Source organism: Cibotium barometz, chromosome 34 (assembly GCF_041138505.1).
Source record: "Cibotium barometz isolate CiBa-2024 chromosome 34, ASM4113850v1, whole genome shotgun sequence".
Lineage (NCBI taxonomy): Eukaryota > Viridiplantae > Streptophyta > Polypodiopsida > Cyatheales > Cibotiaceae > Cibotium > Cibotium barometz.
The window spans coordinates 1729378-1750981 of NC_141079.1; the positions used below are offsets into that span (position 1 = coordinate 1729378).

Below are 21604 nucleotides of genomic sequence, written 5' to 3' on the forward strand. Positions count from 1 at the left end.
TCGAGATCATGGAGGAGGTCGAGATAGCGGATTCACATTATGGAACTAATGCAGGAGGTGGCCATGGAAGTGAGCCCGATGAAAATGACAAGGAGAATGATGAGGAAGACCATGAGGAGGATTATCTTGACATCGATGATCATGATTCACAAAGTGAAATCAACCTTGTTATTAATCTTTGTTCCATGGGTCTTGAGGTGACCATGAGGAGGATTATCTTGACATCGAGATCATGGAGGAGGTCGAGATAGCGGATTCACATTATGGAACTAATGCAGGAGGTGGCCATGGAAGTGAGCCCGATGAAAATGACAAGAAGAATGATGAGGAAGACCATGAGGAGGATTATCTTGACATCGATGATCATGATTCACAAAGTGAAATCAACCTTGTTATTAATCTTTGTTCCATGGGTCTTGAGGTGGATGAAGAAACTTGTCAACACCTAGTAGAGGATTGGATTAACATGTAGTTCTTTATAAATTAGGTGTCTTAAATTTGTAAGAGAAATGTGATATTGCTCTTTCCCATGTACCATAGATGACAAATCCAATAACCCAACAGTTTTTAGATATTATCAGGGGTTCATATAAAACTATGTAAGTAAATCACGTGAGTTCAAATGAAGGGTTTTTTTAATTCAAAATTTTAGGGTAAGTTTAGAGAAATACATTCATAGAAGGGGTTTTTTAATTGTTTTTGAAAAAAAAACCGTAAGTTCATAAAGAAAAAGAAGTCATTTCATTGATGAAAAAATCACAGGTAAGGGATTTTATAAATAACCCTTGAACGCACGTGATACATAGGGTTTCTTAGTAGTGCACCCTCGCTCGTAATAAGTCAAAGGGGCTGATTCTAGTGCACGGCCCTAGGCATAGCCACATGCACGGCCATACATGCAGCCAATGACTTTGTGCATGGCCATGAATGTGGCTGCATATGTGTGGCCACACATCTGGCCATGCACCTAGCCACGCCTACATTTTTGCTTTGATTCTATCTCCTCCCTTGCATGGCCACTGTCACATTCTCGTGTAGTGAATCTTGTGTAAGAAACATTTGTAGCTCTTATTTATTGATATCATACAAGCCCATCCACAACTCAAAGCGATGAAAGATGAAGGGTGATGAGATAAGATTTGTTTTGATGCTTCCACTAGGTACGTTTTTTGGTATCTCTACACTAATGGTGATAAATGATAGATTTGGGACCAAGATTTTAAGGGCTATCATTTAAGGTTATTAGGTATGTTTACTTACCCTACAAACCTTAGAGTCTCTAAGACTCTTGACACAAAGAAAGAAACATTTTGAGCTCTTAAAGTTTATCATTGACAATAAGAAAAATATAATGATACTAATGAAGATAACACTATTGCGAGCAAAATAGGTAATTAACGAGGGTTACCTAAAAAGATTCCCTCCCAAAATGTGTGAAATCTAAAAAATGGCTTAAAAACCTAGTTTTTTGAAAACACATCTAGAATTCCATGTATTAATTTAAAAAATTACATGAATTTTGCTATTTTTTTCAAGATTGAGAACACGTGTGATCTTCGTAGATTTATAAACTGTTGTTGTTTGTGACATAAAAATAAACGTGACTTACAAAATGACATAGAAGTCTACATAACTTAAAGAAATATCAATCTTTTTCAAATAGAAATTTATTTTATAAATTTCATGAATGTAAGGCACCTTTATTGGGACAAATTCTACCACTATGCATAAATATTCACATTATTTGACAAGCACTCAAGAAATATTAGAATACATAACAACATAAGCTTTATAATTTATGCAAAGTTCTATAAATATCCTTGAGTCTATTTCTAGACCCAAATAGCAAAGCCTTTAGTATATACTTACCTTGACAGTTTGCATGACATAATAATTTTCTCTATTATTTATAAGCAGATAGTGGGCCTGATATACAACCAATGCTAAGAGTATAAAGAGGTCAACTGATAGGTATGAAAAGGTAGACTTCTATTCATATATATATATGTAGAAGATGGTAACTATGGAGGCTCTGAGTAAACCTAAGCATGCTAAAGGAGTAGAAAATTGAAATATTTTTTTGGTGGGATAATTTTAGAGGCAGACATCATATAGCCTATGGGTATAAATTTCGGGTGGCAAAGATTTATAGTATGCATATGTTAATGTTTTATCCAGATAGCCATTATCATGAATGTAGGTGATGGTATATCTAAGAGTAGTGTAGGAATGAGCTCTAGTTATAATTATTTAGAGTACATGTGAAGGATGAGATGGCATGTCTAAGGGCTTCTGGAATGGTGGTAGAGAAGAGCTTGGAGCTTTCACGAGATAATGGTGGATTGAAGGTCCCCTATGCTGGAGAGTTACCTATTGCACATAGGCATGGCAAAGTCCAGGCTCACATGCACCCCGCTCCTCGACATAGATGGTCCCACCACATGTATTTCTTATAGTTCTTCAGCTTTAAAATTGAATTGTATAACAGAAATCAGGACTGACTAATCAATTGACTCATGGTTTTCCAAATCAATGGAGCCTTACACATCTGGATTAAAATCAATGGATTACAGGTCATCATGGATTATCTCATCGAGCTCTTCTACTATCATAAATTTTTGGCATCTACTATGTAGGGATATTATTTATGATACAAAGGTTACATGGTTACATAGACAAGCATGTTTTTTAATGACCTCCTCTGAAATTTAGAGTCAAAGTTTGCGACCATATGTGTTTTTCAGGTCCTTAGCCCTAAACCTATGTTCTACCTATATCACCTTATCTAAGGCATATTTTTTTTTAATTCTATAATTTATAAGACTTTTTTAAAAATTTTGAGATTTTATTGGCTACTATCTACTATTTGGAATGAGCTTTTATAGATTTATTGGTGATAAAAATAAAAACAATTCTCATAAAAAATGTAAAAAATATTTCAAAGTTAAGAAAAATTTCTCCCTAAAAGTTGATGTTTTACATCAAAGTTTATGTAAAATATCAACTTTTTCACACAACTCGATGTTTTGCATCAAAGTTGATGGAAAACATCAACTCTACCACAAAACTTGAGGTTTTGCTTTAAGTTTCGGATGCTCCAAAGAAGGAAGTTGCAGGATCAAAGGTCGATTTTCACAAAAGGCCTATTTTAGCAATTCTGACCATGATGGCATGCACAGACGACCTATTCCATAAACTTTGAGTACCAACACGACTATGTTTTGATGCAGCAAATCGCTTTGTAATGTTTGCACATCACATCGAAACATAGTCATGTTGGTACTCAAAATTTATGGAATATATTGTTTGAGCATGCCTACATGAACCGAATTGCTAAAACATGCCATTTGTGAAAATGGACCTCTGATCCTCCAACTTCTTTCTTCGTACATCCAAAACTTGATGCAAAACATGCAAAACATCAAGTTTTGTGGTAGAGTTGAGGTTCTGCATCAACTTTGATGCAAAACATTGAGTTGCATGGAAAAGTTGATATTTTGCATCAACTCGATGTACATCGAGTTGATGCAAAACATTAACTTTTTCACAAAACTCGATGTTTTGCATCAAAGTTGATGCAAAACATCAAGTTTTGTGGGAAGTTGATGTTTTGCATAAAGTTGATATAAAACATCAAGTATTGTAAAAAAGTTGATCTTTTGCATAGAAAGTTGATGTTTTGCATATAAAGTTAACGTTTAACATTAACTTAATGCAAAATATCAAATTTTCATAAAAATTGATGTTTTGTATCAAGTTGAAAAACATCAACTCTTAGCTGAGAAGTTCTTACTCAGCATTAACTTGGCCACAAATATTATAGCTAAAACATCCTTACGATGTGTAGTAACCAGTAGGATTCAAACCTAAATCCCTGCCTGATATTTTACAAAAAAGTATTTTGGAAAGTATAAACTTTTGTTTCTTAAAGTGAGCTTTTTCATGCTTTCTAAACTCAATAACTAAGATTATCATTTAACCCCTTTTTATCACATCAAGGACATGCCTTCTTAAAAAATGAGTGTGTAATTATTTTTTAAAATTAGATAAATTTTAAATAGGTTATTCATGATATTTTAAAATTCATGTGTACGTAACGAACTCTTTTTAGAAAAGTATATATTATCAATTAAGAAATTGTGATACTCAAGAGCTTCAAAATGAATTTTAATACTACTCTCATCATCAAGAGCCAAATAAGGGTTTTATAATTAAGATAATAACTGTATCAAGAAAATATTTTTGTAATATAATTATATAAATAATTTTCTTAATTACACTTTGTAGCACATCCTCAATCATGCTAACATGTAAGATGACCCAAGGAGTTTAAGCTTCAAGTGTACACATAAAATGTATTTGTGGATAGTGATGAAGAGGATGCCTCGTCTACCTTCTCAGGGAAAGGCACATCAATAGTGATGGTGTAGCAAATGATTGTAAGAAACCATAACTATGCCATAAGCTATATGTTTAGAAAATAACTTCTTTTTATAGTTGTATCATTTTTTTTAATGGATTGAAGATGGAAATAATAAACATTATCTCTATTTTGGCATCTTTTTGAAAACTTAATGTTAGATTTTCAAATATAATCTCAAAAAGTAAGCAAAACGAAGTCTTTTTTTATGTCAATTTTTGTAAGAAATGTATAAAGTACCCAAAATATGTACGCATGCATAGACCACTTTTTAAAAAAGAGGTAAAAAATTAAACTTTTTTGATGGAATCTTTGAAAGATGCCAAATGTTTCTCATTTTCAGAAAATATTACCTTTTTTGTCCACAACAATGTTAGATGCTCTTGAGGATGCTGGTATTTTAGGATGCCACATGGATGTCTAGAGAATGTGAGATTCCTCTAGTAAATGCAAAAATGAAGACTAACTTGATGAAGGTATGTATGCTTTCATTCATAGACTCTGCTATATTTTTTTATCGATGATGAGTTACTCTGATATGATTGAGGGGATAGATAAATTTACTAAGGAACTTTCTATGAGTGCACTCTGCTATATTTTTTTATCAATGATGAGTTACTCTAATATGATTGAGGGAGTGCATAAATTTACTTAGGAAATTTCTATGAGTGCACTCATTGTTACATTCTCTCTCTTTGTCTCTCTCTCCCCCCACACACACAAACACACACACATTATTTTTAATAATATTATAATGTTTAAGACCCTTTTTTTAAATTGCATGGTTTAAAAAATAGCTCCATTTTTATTATTATAGCTTGTTGGTAATCACAACCATTTTTTCTTTTTATGTCTCATCAATTAGACCTATGGTTTGAGAGTTACATGCCCAATTTTTATAGAATTATCATGTCTATAGGGATCCTTTTGCTAAAAAAAGAGTCCCCAAGATTATGAGTAATGACTATTTTTATTGAATGGTTGGATAGAGAATAAAAAAATATTCCCTAGTATTATGAGTAATAGATGGTTAGATAGAACACAAAAACCCGTTATCCATTTATTCTTTTTATAGCTTGGCAACCTAAGATATGGTTTGAGAAGTACACCCACATTTTTCAGCATCATCATGTCCCTAGGGGTTTTGGTGGTAAGAAAGGGTCCCAAAGCTCATGAATAATCATGGGTTGTAATGGTGATTATTATGATCTTGGAGATCTTTTTGTCGACAAAAAGATCCCTAGGGTTATTATAATGCCTAAACAATTAATGGTCATAAACTGATGAACCAAAAAAAGAAAAAATGGTGTATATATTTTTGTGCTTTGTCAAACCATGAAATCAATACAAGGTTTTAAAATTTATAACTTTCCAGAATAATATGTGTGTGTGTGTGTGTGTGTGTGTGAGAGAGAGAGAGAGAGAGAGAGAGAGAGAGATTTTTATTAAGTTCATGATAGTAGTGATGATGATGATTAATAAAAATGAGTTTTTAATTAAATTCATGATGATAGTAGTGTTATTTATTTTGCATGATTAGGTAAGATGATTAATAAAAAAGAGTTTCTTATAGTCCTTTGCACACAAAAAATAGTGTTGGCTTTGTAGTAGTTTTTTTAAGTTTTAAAAAAGTATATGTTTACATAAATAGAGAGAGAGAGAGAGAGAGAGAGAGAGAGAGAGAGAGAGAGGGAGAGAGAGAGAGAGAGAGAGAGAGAGATGGTTTTTAATTAAGTGTATGACAATGGTGATGATGATAGTTATGTTGGTTTTGCATGATTACGTAAGATGATGATGATGATGATTTTCTTTCTCAAAATAAAAAAGAGTTTCTTATAATCAACTATTGCATTCATATTAGTTTTTTTTAGCATAAAAAAGTGTATGTTTACAATAAAGTTATTAACATTTTAAAGCTTAACAACTTTTCAAAGCAACATTTCTTAGAAAAAGAGTGGTATTGTAATTGTATTTTAAAGAGAGGTGTTATTTTAGACCTCTAACTAGCAAATTCATCAAGTTGGCTATCCTTTGAAGCTCAAAGATTTTAACTTGAAAATTGTTAGGCCTTGATATGCTTGAGATCACCCAAGAGTTGCATGTTGCACTTTTTCAACTAGGCACCCACCTCTAATTCATGATTAGGTGTGCTATAACATAGTGTTAATAAGAAAGAGAGTGCAACTTCTAGTTTTTTGGTAATGGAGGTTATGCTTATTTTGGGTTGCTATGCTAGAAATGGATTCTCCACCTCTGTTATGGACCCGTTGCTTGTAAAGTGAAAGAGTAAAGTAAAAGAAAAACTCATATTTAACTCATGAACCTACAAATAAATATACCCTAGCTAAACACACAACCTACCCTAAATAAATGCCCAACCTAGTTCTAATACCATGTTAAAAATCTAACTAGGAAAGATACTCTATCTAATAAAACTTGAACCTCCCCAAAATAGGGGGAATAATATACATTAAATTGCTCTGAAAAAACTAAAAATAAAATAAAAATTCAACTAGGGAGGATGAAAGAAACACTCATAATTCATGATTAATTGTTATGATGATTAATAATCAATTCAATGAGAAGTAAATGAGCAAGGATACTCCTTAAACATTAAGATAATTGCATCACTATGTTTTCTACAAATACGATCAAGGGAGTATAGTGATTTATAGCTCAAATGAACACTCTTCAAGTGTCACCCTGATGCCACCTCTGCTTGTCCACCATTGGCCAAGACCCATGTGACTCCATGATATCACTTCAATTACATCATTTTATGGCACCATATAAAATTTCTACCCTATTTCACTTTTTTCTCACCAACCTACATTGACCAAACTTAACCAAAATATAATATCTAAAGTTAGGTCTTGATTTAAACCTTCGCACATGTGAATCAAAAACTAGGAACAATATTTCTCCTCAACCACACAATGTACGTCACCATAATCTCAAACAATTAAAAAACATGAAAAAGCATTTATCAAAACCACCCCATTAGCTCGTGGTCAATATCGCACGATCAAATAAGATTAGTGTTCTCATGGGTAGTAAATAAAAATCTGAATACATGTTTTTTTTTCAAAAAATAGAGAGCTAATTTAAACGTGATGGGAAAATGAAATAAAGAGAGATACATTTTTGTAGTAATTAAATCACTCCTTTTTCAACCAAACTTATTTAATTTTTCATAAATTTAATTCAGTCCACATTATGTATGTTGGACTCCATGTGAGCTTTTGTGATATATTCCTAGGTGTTTCCTGGAGAGAGAGAGAGAGAGAGAGAGAGAGAGAGAGAGAGAGAGAGTTCAATACCTTCTACATTCTTCTGTGGAATTACTATGGTGTACATATTGATAAAGTATTTCTAAACTCCTTAACAATCTTGAGCTTGAACCTTATGTATATGTGAATTAGTGATATAAAGGAGTGAGTACATGTACTTGGACCTTGATAGTCCTAAGAAGTTATACACAATATCCTATGCATATGGCATTGTATAGATTGACTAGAGTTAATTATAACTAGCTGAAATTTCTCTCTTTGATGAACTAATTAATTCTAGTCACAAAACAAAGTCATCATATCTATTTCAAGTTTCTAATTAAATTCTTAGTTTCAATACTAACACTAAATGTATAATTAACTTATTCGAACAATTTATAATTAGATGTTATAACATTTTATATTCACATCCATGGGATTCTACATATAACTTATTAGCAAAAAATAATAACTACATTTTGATGATCTTATAAAACTATATATTCACATCCATGGGCTTCTACAATGTATCAAAATAATGTACTCATTTAGCACAATGGTTTTCAATATATTAGATAATGCTTGAAATGGTTAAACTCATTTAGCACAATGGTTTTCAATATATTAGATAATGCTTGAAATGTTTTTTTTTGCATGGCATGACAATAGAAGCATCCTCAATTACTACAATAAGTGGTTTCCTTGTATGGTTAAATCTATATTAAACATATTATTAGAATTAAATTTAATGTATTTTTATTGATTGCGATATGTACAAATTATATCTAATAGAGGATATGACACATATGATTTAGAGTAGTTAATTGATATCTTATGTACTCAAGGGGGATCACTCGTGAATACGTAAGAGTAGCACGTGGGTTCAACAGAAGGAATTTTTAAAATCCCTTTTTTATACTTTTTTTAAAACATACAGAAGGGTAGCATTTAAAGGGGGTATTCACAAGTTGAATAGAAAAAGGGTATGTTTTATTCATGAAAAATTCACAGATTAGGGCTTTTTAAAAGACCTTGAACGCATGTGATACAGAGGGCTTTTTAAAACATACAGAAGGGTAGCATTTAAAGGGGGTATTCACAAGTTGAATAGAAAAAGGGTATGTTTTATTGATGAAAAATTCACAGATTAGGGCTTTTTAAAAGACCTTGAACGCATGTGATACAGAGGGTTTACCTATAGTGAGTCCCCAAGCTTATGTGCATGGTGTGGTGGGACAATTTCCTTTTTGAGACAAGAAAGGGCATTAATGATATAGAGAATGTAACTTTTTCATGAAAGTTTGCTAATGGAGATTAAAAAAAGCGTTAAGGGAAGTATTTTGAGAGACCTAATGTACAACTTTTTAGCCTAGATTAAAAGAACCCATGTGCCACCTCATGCGCCAATTATTGGGCCCAAGGGTTTTTAGAAATTTTGAGTTCATTCAATGGAATCCCTTTTCTACTTTTAGCTCCAAACTTCTTAGTTTAATATTTAAGTGAATGCAAATCATAATCAAGGAAAATTGTTACAATGTCCCAAAAAAGGTAGGAGACTTAGGTATGATATCTTTTCTACTTTTAGCTCCAATCTTTTTACTTTAATATTTAAGTGAGTGTGAATTACAAACAAGGACATTTGTTTTAATGTTGGTAGGAGACTTAGGTATGGTATTTTGGCAAATGAACTTGTTATCAAGCGTATATGACTATGATAGAAATCAAAGAGTGGGTGTAACCAAAATGATCAAAGACAAGGATAAAAAATGCTTTTGTAAGAAGGTTTGATGTTATGCAAATTTAATGCATTTTAGCTAGCAAAATCTTTTCATACACAAGAAAATTTTCTTTATTTAGAAGAAATTATTGTGGAAATTTTCTCAGATATCAAGGTTATAAAGACCATGTGATTCTTAAGCTAAAACTGAGTCAGACATTCTAACCACCATGACATGTATAATTATGACAAATTCAAATGCCCATGATGTAGGTACTGACATCAAATATGAATTCACCTTGCATGTGTATAGGAAAATCATACAAGCTTAATGCTAACTTTTAGCTTAATTTATGTGTAGTAATGTAGATGTCCTTTGTGCATTAAGTTGTTGCAGGCATTTATACTTTTTCCTTTTACTTAAAGCATACTTCCCCTAGTCAACAATCACATAATATTTCACACACAAAATGACGTTTAAAAAAAAATATGTGGCTCATAAAATGTTTAATTGTAGCAATAGGTAGTGAATTGCTTGCAACAATGAATAAAAGTTTCCAATGGACATGCTTCATAATTGAAGCGTAAAGGGCACCAAAGTTACACATGTCTTGCAACATCATCTCGATATAGAGCACATTAGATTATTTTGAGATTTTGTGCTCAAGTATAAACCCAAAGGCCATGGATGTTGAACTAGATGGGAAGAAACAATAGATTTGAGCGAAGAGGATAATTCCATGAAAGGACTTTAGGTTTTAAGCTTACATTATCCCTTGAAGGCACCAACTTCAGGTAATACATTTACTCAGAAGATCTAACCCACACCTCCTAAGATCTCAAAGTCTTCAATTCATACAATGAAAACGATCCCAACTTCATAAAGAGTGTAGAAACCAACTAGGTGTAATATTAGCACAATAGACCTAGTGAAAACAATACCCAATTAGCTGAAATAATAGTACATAAGACCTACTAAAAACTTTACTAGGTGTAATTGCTGGATTGACACAATGTTGTGATTGTGCATGATTGAAAATCTTTCCAAAGAAGTCATGAAGATGAGCTTTGTGGGGGCTAAGTGAAGGCCATAATCTTGGTGTTTATGTTGGAGAATTGAAGGATCTTGCAAGGAAATGAGAGGATCGGGTAGATAAGAGAAAGATAAGATAGGAAGGTTTTGAGAATGCAAAGGGAACGGAGGGGGGCCTTGAAGAAGGGGAAGGACACTTGTTGGTGGTCAAAATCAAATGCAAAGCAACCGATCTTACTTACAACCTGCCACATGGACATGACGCTCATTAAAAACGGATTGACACCAAGTGCCAAATAATTGCAAAAGGAAGGTGATGGAGAGAGGCCACCCATGCAAACGATTCTACGGCTGGGATGAAATGCTCATTATTATGACATTATTTTGCTGCTGTCAATCTTTTCTTTACAATGAGGTGATCAGCTACGTATATTGGGAGCGCTCGTGTGCTGCACGGAGATCAGAGAGAGAGGTGAGCTCGTACTGTGCGCGTTGAGTCGACAGAGATGCAGAGCGAGAGAGAGAGCGGGTCAAGGTGAAAGCAATAACTTGCCTCTCTAGAAACTTTTGATTTATCCTTTCGTGCCGCTCCAAAGTGCTTTATTGATATGGACACCGTCTGGGGGTGGTTTAATACACGATATTACACACCCAGCTCATACACACTAGATGGAGGTGATCTCTCTCTCTGTCTGTCTGTGTCTGTCTATCTGTCTCTCTCTCTCTCTCTCTCTCTCTCTCATATATGCTTCATCTGTCTTGGACTGTGCATATCATGTCAACCATGGGGCCTAGTCCATATTACCAAGGTCCCCTGCTGCAATACACCCGACCAACTTGTCTTGCGTCGAGCACAACAGTAGCCTCACTTGTCCCTTGGATTTGAACAGTTTATGTTAATGTTATCAAATAGGCCCATCTTGCATACATATATAACCTATTGATTTGATTACTGATTTTACATGCTAGAATAATTACTAAGCAACCTTAGGGAGAAATGTTTTTTTGATTATTTGTCATAAAATCGGCTGCTTGAACCTCATTGAGCAGATAATTTGCCGTGATTAGTACAATCTACTCAGTGAGAGGATCACAACTTTCTGTGATTACTTTATCACAAAGCATATCATATCATCATGAGGAAGCGCTTGTGGTCTCCCGACGAAGATGAGAAGCTGCAAAAGTATGTGTCTCAGCATGGCTTTGGCAATTGGAGCGAAGTGGCCAAGAAAACAGGTGAGAGTTAAGCTATTAATCTAGCTAATTGTGCTCCTATTAAACTGATATTAAGCCAATCTATTAAGCGGCTAGGGCACCTATAGTGCTATAGCACCCGCTTTATTGTCTTGTCCTGTCTAATCTTGCACTCGTTTCAAAAAAAAAAAAACACAAACACGCATACACACGATTTTTCTTCCTCTTTCCAGGATTGCAACGCTGTGGGAAAAGCTGCAGGCTGAGATGGATCAACTACTTGAGGCCCGATTTGAAGCGAGGGAAGCTCTCGGCTGAAGAAAAAATCATCATAGTGAACCTTCAGAAAATCTTTGGCAACAGGTAACACATAGCTTTCCAGCGCAAATTACACAGTAATCGCAAAATAAAGGCCATTTATCTACAACTCACCATTTGAAATATTTATCCATAGAAGCTTGCTTGCCAGGGTTTGGCAGATCACGGAGCAGCCATTTCAGGGTTTGATGTACAATTCATCAATAAGAGTACATTTTAGGGTTTGCCATATAATTTATCAATACATGTACTAGCAATTCTAGGGCTTGCAATACATTTTCGGATTTGAAGACTGCCAATTTAAGGGTTCGACATATAATTCAATACATGCTTATAGTCTAGGGCTTGCAAAATCATTTTAGGGTTTACAGAGTATCACCCACTTTAGGGTTTGACAGTCTGCCCATTTGAGGGTTTGACATATAATTCAATACATGTCCTAGCTTATAGTCTAGGGGTTGCAAAATCAATTTAAGGGTTTACAGAGTATTACCCACTTTAGGGTTTGACGCGCAATTCATCAATAGCTTGCAAATCAATTTAGGGTTTACAGAATATACCCATTTTAGGGCTTGACATATAATTCATCAATTCATGCCCTAGCTTATATTCTAGGGCTTGCAAATCGTACCCATTTTGGGGTTTGACATATATTTAATCAATACTTGAGCTAGCTTATAATCTAGGGGTTTCAAAATCATTTACCATAAACGAGCCCTACGCCAGCATAATGATCCTTATTAGAGTGTGCATTCTAGGGTTTTGCGAAAAAGAGAGAATCTTACGTTAACTAAGGTTATGTCATAGGAACAGTTCTAGGGTTTGCTAATCTAATCTGTAGAAGTGATTCAAATGCCATCCTACAATAGTCATGTAGCTATTTCTAGGGGTCGTTAACCTACTCTGTAACCAATCCACGTACCTGATCAAAAGGGTCAGCTCGATGTACCTAATCGTAGGGTTTGTTAATGTAATCTCTGTATAATCAAGAAGTTCATGTAGCTGGTAAGAAAAGGTCATCGACAATAATTATGCAGCTAATTAAATTCTTCCCCCCATGCTGAAGTCAATCTGCAACCTTCTCATTCCGCTCACGAAAGGCAGTGATTCTTTATCTTCTCTGCAGACTATGTGATTGAGCTAGGGAAGTAATCAATTTGTGAAGTTATTAAGCTAGGATATGGATTAAGGCGGGCTGTAGATTAAATAGCCATTTGGGTTCTCCCGATCTGCTATTACTACCTTCCTCTGCGCTGACCTAAATTAATTAATAAGCATTTTTACTGTGTTGTGATTTGTCTTTGCGTTCTTGTATTACAGCTGGTCCAAGATCGCAGCCCATCTACCCGGTCGGACAGACAGCGATATCAAGAACTTCTGGCACTCGCATTTCAGGAAGATGCGCCCTCGACAGATTATTAACAGTGCTACCTCTAACTCCTGCACCCAGGAGCCATCTGCATACAATATCAACAGTGCATATGTATTTAGTACTGCTGCGGACGCCACTGTCAGATCAAACGCCAACAACTCCATCGCTGCAGCTAATCAAGCTTTGCATGCAGCAGCATCAACAGGCGAGCTGCCCTTCTCCAACAACAACAACAATATAACTTTCATTAATGCTCACGAGATTGGATTATCTGCGAAACAGGATAACTATGTGCAGATAATCAACCAGCAAAGTGTAATCCCACCATCAAGTATCAGTCCCATGCCATGCTTGGAAGATGAATTCTATATTGCAGGCAAACATCATGATCATCAGCATCATCAAGGTCTGGTTAATGTTGATTCGGAGCCAATGGGTTCTGTTTGTCATAATATTGCTACCTGGTATAACGGCTGCAACAAGCTTCGTGATAAGGTTATTAGCGGTGATTGGATTGCTTCTAGCAGCAATGACACAGCTAGTACTCTTCACACGTTGATGTGCCGGAATATACCAGCTAGTAGCCATGCCGTTCCCCCACCACCAGAGAGCCTTGACCTTGTGGTTTGGAGCTGTGCGAACCGCACTTCACAGCCTGACGAAGAGCTTGTACCAGGGACCCATATCAATGACATGCACAATATGACCATCAACCAAACTCAATTCATAGAATTGTGACTTATATAGATGGCCAACTTTGCCATCACTACTGTCAAAACTTTATATGTATGAACATAGAAAATAAACGCCCAAATACACACACAAAGGGCCTCACATCTCTTGTAATTTCGGAACTTCTCAAGCCCTAGCCCTAGTTTTCTCTAGTTTCTTTTTCAGTCACCCCACAAAGGGCCTCACATCTCTTGTAATTTCGGAAGTTCTCAAGCCTTTGCCCTAGTTTCCTCTAGTTTCGTTTTCAGTCACCCCACCTTTCTAGGTGTTTTCAAGACACTACCACTTGAGATGTGCTCCTTTTGTGTAAGAGGCTTTTCACATTTGATTGAAAATAAAACTCTTGTAAAGAGTGTTTCCTTTCTTTACCATGCTCTAGGCTTTCACAAGGGATACCACACATCAACTTATGTACTTGTTATTGTGAGTTCTCATGCACTAGCCCTAGTTATATCAAGTTTTTTTTCTATACACGGTTTGAGGTGTGCTCTTTTGCTTAAGTGGCTTTTCACATTAGATATAGAACTCTCTTCACATTACATTAAATATAAAACTCTTATAAAGAATATTAAAGTTTTTCTAACATGTTCTAGGCTCACTACAAGAGTATGGTAGTATTGTGGGGGAGCATTGTAAGGCTCACTACAAGAGTATGGTAGTATTGTGGGGGAGCATTGTAAGGCTCTTTTGAAAGTTAACCAAAATTCTAGAGCAAAATGTTGGACTCCTTTACAAATTTCGTACATTTTTATGTCCCTCATAATGGTGCATCATCCATGGTCGATGGAAAGCCCAAATACACCACACTCATATGCACAAGACAAACTAAGTGGAGTGCACGTACCTTTTTCTTGTCATGGTAGAGGGAACATGGGTGTGAGAGTATTTATATCATTTATTCGCACCCATATGCCTTTACATTGATGCTAGTGAGAGTGTAAGGGTGTGTGTAAGGAGAGGGCTACTGTATTAAAGCTATCTTAGAGCTCTTCAAGCCATGGAAGTCCCAATCTCAATAAAGGTAACTCATGGAGTGACAATAGGAGGCGATATTCTCAAGTGCCAGCTTGCTACAATGCGCCTACGTCTTGTCCAAGACGGCGGGTAAGCATCTTAGTTCCCTATGACAAAAAACGTGCACTCCACTAGGTTAGTCTTATGCTAGTGAGTGTGGTGTATTTGGTCTTTCCATTGGTGGTGCAGCTGCCGAGGAGTATGGTTGCTTTGCCATAGCTTTTGATTAGACTCTCGTGTAGCGCTCATTTTTCTTGCCATTCGATGAAAGACCCGATTTTTAGATTTTCTTGTGTTGTTGCATCCGATGAAAGACCTAATACAAGGGTTTGATTTGGTTGAAAGGAGGACTGAAAGAATTTTCTGTTCAATTTGTTGTGGTTGTTAATTCTCACCTCTAACCGTCACCTCCCCAGTGGGGTATTTAAAAAATCCCTTACCTGTGATTTTTTCATGAATAAAATGACCCCTTTTATTTATGGATTTACAGTTTTTTTTTTCAAATTTGATTTGAAAAAACCCCTTCTGTAAATGTATTTTTGTAAATTTATCTTCAAATTTTTAATTGAAAAATCCCTTCATTTGAACTCACGTGGTATACTTACATATTTTTAAGTGAACCTCGCGAGGCACTTGGAGTGTACTTACCTTTCCCTTGCCTTAGAAAACTTGAATGCTCACCCACCATCTTGGCTTGGGAGCCTTAAGATGGGAGCCTTAAGAGAGAAGAGACCATGTTGGCCTCTCAAGAAACCAATCCTCTTTCACACTCCCTCATACATCCACTCATATGCACAAAGAAGGAAAAGTAGGCAAGTGGATCACACACACACTAACACACTCTCACACACAAGCAATAGCATGCACACAAAGAAGCAAGAGGGTAAGAGAAGAAGCAAGAGCACACTCTCGGTCACTCAAGGTATTCTGCCTTTCTCATTGGAGAAATTGACTTATATACAAGAGAGTTATAAGCCTGGGTATCCACACCTAATAACTAATACCCGACTTATTTCCTAACCATATCTAGGCTAGTCTAAGCACACATTTGGTGGATGCTGACTCTATTATTTGGCTCAATGATCCCTTGAGTACATCACTAATTTAAGTGCAATCACATGGAAATTTCAATGATTGGAAAGAGTTATTAATTCCCAGTTGGGCGGACAACACATTCTTGAGGGCAAACAAAGATCTTTTTGGCATCCTTTGGTGACTCTAAAGTTCTTTTGCATGCTCTTAGCTTCTTGTAGATGGCTCATCTTTACTCATGGCCAATGTGCACGTCCATTACGATAGTTTAAGCTTGTTGTTCGTGCATGTAGGTAGTCCTTGGGTTAACATTATTCTCTCTTGTTTCTAGGTCTGTCCTCGGGCCTAAGCAATGGATTCTTGATCAGTGAGGTTGAAGAATTATTGGAAAGGATTAGTGCTCAAGGTCACAATGGTGAAGGTACAGAAGATTGGTGTGCCAATATGGAAAGTTCGTGGTATGTGGGGAGCAGTTAATGTTGAGAGTATGTGCAAGAGGATGCGTGCATAGCCATGTCCATAATCACACTGCAAAAAAAAGAAAATTTGGAGTTTTAATTTCTCTCACAAAGGTAGGGATACACAGGTAGAGTCACACATATAGTCACAGATAGCCGTATACATAGATATGCTACAATCTACGCAAAAGGGTGGGGCAGGGGGGCAAAATGCAAGAGAAATAGATCTCCTTATCTCTCTCCCATTCTTCCCCCTACCCCACCTCCGCGCCCCCCACCCACCCCCCCTTTCTCATATTTTTTTTAAAAAAACTAACGCACGTATGAAAAATATAACATTTACAACATATGATTAAAAAAACTAGACCATTATTTTTTAAAAAATACACATACATGAAAATACAACATTTAGAATATATTATAAAAGTACTAAACATTATTTAAAAAATAACACATACATGAAAAATATAACATTTAGAACATATTATAAAAAACTTAAAATACGTTTACATGAAGAAGCCTCGTTCAAGAATATAAACATATATTAAGAGTATTCCACATCAAGTTTCACATATCACTTTTACATTAGCTCAAAAAAATAAAATGTTTATATTGCGAATAAAGGAAGCATGTACAAGGTCAGAATGTCATTTTAAAATAGAGTGTAATAAAAAACCAACAAACTAAGATAATATTTGTAAGATTATCTTCAAATGTTATCATCCTCTTCATCGTCATCTCCATCCTCCCCACCACCACTGCCACCTTCACCTTCAGCAGTTTGGAATCACTGGCTATCTCTACAACAAGATGGGGATATAAATCCGTGTCCGTCCTGAGTCATTGAAGGCAATCTCATATAGCCTAGATCATAGTTGAGCAATGTGTAGCACTACACCCTGTGGTAGCACATCTCAACACCATGAGAGAAGTCTATGCTATCGTGACTAGCACCCATTGGTGCTTGACCATGTAATGCAACCTACATATATATTAAACCATAATGACTAAAATAAAACGTTAAGAGAAGTCTTAGAGCTATCGTGACTAGAACCCATCGGTGCTTGACTATGTAATGCAACCTACATATATATTATACCATAATGACTAAAATAAAACGTTAACTATTTTATTAGCACGAGATGAAGAGTAGGTAAGTATACAAAGTCATCTTGTCGAGGTCAAAGGTGTGCTGGAGCACCACACATAAGTCTCTCTAGTCAAACTCGTGCTCAATACATACATTGCCCATGTGCTCTATAAGACCCTTGCAATCCACACAATAATATATCCTCCTCTGGTCAAATCTCTGTTGATGAGAACGGGGTTGGAAGAAGGCAAAAGCTCACCAAGAGATGGTGCATGATATAATGGTACTCGTCCCACATTGGTTCTAGATTGAATGGGGGTGTGTGCAGCACGCATCAGAGTCACTATTAGTCTACATATTCAAAGAGAAGCATAATCATTAAAATTTATTTATATACATCTCTCTCACAAGCAAACATAAAATAAAATTTATATACCTTGCGTCCAAAACAAAGTTTTGAAATACAAAGTTTCTTTTTCCTAGAGAAAAGATCCTTCTATTAGTTTCCAAAGAAAAATAGCCATGACGGAGGCCTATAGTGCCAAATGATATCACCATCTAACTATGAGAGAAAAGGTCCCTAGCTCCAAATGATATCGCTTCTTCATGTTATTAGAGTCACCGTGACGTAGCTTCCCCCACTGTGAAGGGTGTAAATGATGCCGATCCATATGTGTTGCATTGAATCTACCGATGGAGTGAGGTCCCCTTTATGGACTCATTGCATCTGGCCCGCAAGATATGCTAGGCCGTAATACTGCTAATAACCCTCCATATCTAGAAAGAGCTTGGTGACTAGGGTGCCAAATTTGGAGGAGAAACCAAGGCCACAATTCTAAGTTGGGAAATATGGCAGGCACTAGTCCCTCTAACCTCCTCATAAGCCAAAGTAAAACTCCACCTGGTAGTATCCACACCCTGGAGTATGAATATCAGTGATCTTGTCAGGCTCGCCACAACAAGGCTATCCTAGAGCAAGTCCTGGAGCTTTCCAAAGCTTTTTTAGTTGAATTTTTTAAATTTTATTTATTGAATCTCATTACTTGTTTTGATTTTAACATTGTGACCTAAACTTGATTTGAAGCATGGCAAATGTACAAATTGGTAGACTATGTAGAAAAAAAAATTGCATGATAACATAGCAAAAACTAGATCAAAGGTAACTTACACACTCGACGAGTGCTTGCATACCATACTTACATGTGTATTTCTCTTGTTTTATTGGTATAGCTAAGAAATTCTTCCCAAACCCCCTTATTTAAAGGTACAAAGCTTGTAAGCTAAAGAAACAAACTCAAATAAGGAGGTCTAGAAAGCATTGCCTAGTTGTACCAACACTTATCAATAGCTAGATCTCCATGCACCTATATGATCCCTATAGAATAAGGAGGTCTATAAATCATTGCCTAGTTGTACCACCAGTTATAACTAGCTAAATCTTCATGCACCTATGTGACCCCTATAGAATATATAAGAAGCTACGTATAGTGCTAAAGAGGCAATGTGTAGGCTAATGCATAGGCATAACTATGCGTAGGTTGTGCATGGCATAGGCTAATACATAGCCATGACTATGCATAGCCTAGGCATAGCCATGCTTATACATAGGCATGGCTATTCATAGCCTAGGCATATGCATATGGAAAGACTATGGTATATGCTTGAAAATTCTTACTAGGCATATGCATGTAGCAAAAAAGGAAAGCATATCCAAGCCATATGTAAGCATATTCAAGCCTATGAAAAGGATTTTCTTAGGAATATCCACATGGCAAGCCTAGGCATATGCATACGCTTTCATATGGAGAGCCTTGGCATATGCATAGGGAAAGCCAATGGAAATCATATACTTGCATATGCTTAGGTATACTCATATGTCAAGTCTAGTCATATGCATAGGCTTGCATATGAAAGCCATATGCAAATGTATGGCCAAAATATGACATACACATGCAAGCCATATGTAGGGCTCTCGAAATGCTTGCTTAGGATTTTCCATATGGCTTGCATATTCTTGCATGACAAGCATATGGCAGGCAAATGCAAACCATATAAAATATTATGCTTGCATAGGCTTGCTACAAGCATGTGCTTTTCTTAGCATAAGGAAGCCATATGCAAGTCATATGCCTAAAGAAGCATATGCATATGGAAAGCCTATGGTAAGCATATGCTTTGATATGCTTAGGCATATGCATATGCCAAGCCTATGGCAAGCATATGGTAAGCATATGCTTGCCATAGGCTTAGGCATATGCATATGGCAAGAATATGCTTGTCATAGGCTTAGAAATATGCATATGGCAATAATATTCTTGCATATGCATTTGGGCTCCATATGCAGATGGAGGCCATATATGAGTCATATGCCTAGTCAAGCATATGGCAAGCATATTAGTGCAATAGGTATATGCCTTGGCTATCACATTTTAAATTCTGAAAAGCAACAATTCTAGCCCACCTTGCATAGAGCAAATGGACTACACATACATAGGAATAGCTATGCATGGCTATGCATAAGACATGGCCATGCATGTGCGTAAGATACTCATAGGCATAGTTTTGCATAGACATGGCTATGCGTAAGCCATAGTCATGCATAGGCCTTTCTTGGACGCTATGTGCATAGCATCATTACGTGGCATGGTCACTTTTTATCCAATCGGCAAGCAAAAATTCTTACCGGCGGCGGGCGGCTGTGGATGCAGTGGCCATGCTATGTTTGGATGCAAAGCGCATAGCATCTATGCATTGCAAGGAATGTTTGAATGCTATGTGAATAGCTTCTAAGAATGGTATGGACACTTTGCATCCAATCAACAAGCATGGTATCCACTAAGGTCTATGCATAGCTATGTGTATGCATAGTTTCATAGGCATGCATATACATAGACATGGCTATGCATAAGCCTACACATAGACATGGCTATGCATGGTGTAGGCTGATGCATAGCCATGCATATGCATAGGCTACGCATGGCCCATGCATAAACAAATACATTTTGATCATAATGCAAGAGCAAATACATTTTTATTGCAACGCATTAACAAATGAAGGGAATGAATGTGTTCATGGACATGGTCATGGGTATTAACCTATGCAAGAAAATGGGAATGAAAATTAAATTAATGGGCATATGCATGCACTTTGAATATTAAAACTAATCATTATATAGATTAAGAACAAGAGTAGTGGACTAACCTTTATGAGAAAGGGAGGAAATAGCTACAAAAGAAGAAGAAAAATAAATAGAAAAAATGTTATCTTAGTCTCCCACATATATAAAGCTCTTATTGATCCTGCTCGAGTAATGGCAGTGGAGATAGTGTGTATGATGAAGTAGAACTTTCCAAGAGTATACTCACTAATCAACTACAACTTCTAGAACACTTAATAGCTGAATTCTCCATGTGTGATGTTATATGCATGCTCCATGGATGTTCTTTCATGAAGACCTTAAAGGATTTTGTTATGCAAAGAGCAAGGCCAGAGGGGTGGTTAGTGCAAGAAGCGTGCATCCATATTTTAAAGTATCTCCCTTGAGTGGATCCCACAATACCATAATTATGGAGAAATGAGAATGATGAGAAGATCAAGGTGAATACATTTTGTACTCTCAATAGTGAAGTTATGAAGACATGGGTGCAAGGTGTGAAGAGGTAAGAAACGAATGAGGAGAGAATAGGATGCATTCGAGATACTTTTCATTTCCACCTAACCGTACATCACTTCAAAAGGTTGTAGCATTGAATGGATTGATGAAGAAATGTAAAAGGCAGAAAAAGATAGAGTAGTGACACAAGAGGAATGTAAGTATGTAAGAGGATGTAAACCTCAAGTAAGTGTGCCTCTATATCTCTAACTAACCCAAATAGAATCACATTATATGGCTATTCATTTTCATATATATAATTTGTTTCGTGTTGGTGGTACTCTCAAGTTTATAGTGCCATG

General features: G+C 36.0%; 1 protein-coding gene across 3 annotated transcripts; it reads left to right on the forward strand.

The window, feature by feature from the left end:
• The first annotated feature begins 10891 nt into the window (after positions 1–10891).
• LOC147618601 (uncharacterized) lies at positions 10892–14365 on the forward strand. 3 transcript variants are annotated; one of them, XM_086774438.1, is made up of 4 exons: positions 10892–10974; positions 11490–11675; positions 11867–11996; positions 13272–14365. In XM_086774438.1, the coding sequence occupies exons 2-4, from the start codon at positions 11576–11578 to the stop codon at positions 14059–14061; spliced, it is 1020 nt and encodes a 339-aa protein (XP_086630564.1). In that variant the 5' UTR covers positions 10892–10974; positions 11490–11575; the 3' UTR covers positions 14062–14365. The 3 variants fall into 3 exon arrangements, with proteins under 3 accessions (XP_086630564.1, XP_086630565.1, XP_086630563.1); XM_086774439.1 differs by having other exon boundaries at positions 10923–11298; XM_086774437.1 differs by having other exon boundaries at positions 10923–11675.
• Positions 14366–21604: the final 7239 nt, after the last annotated feature.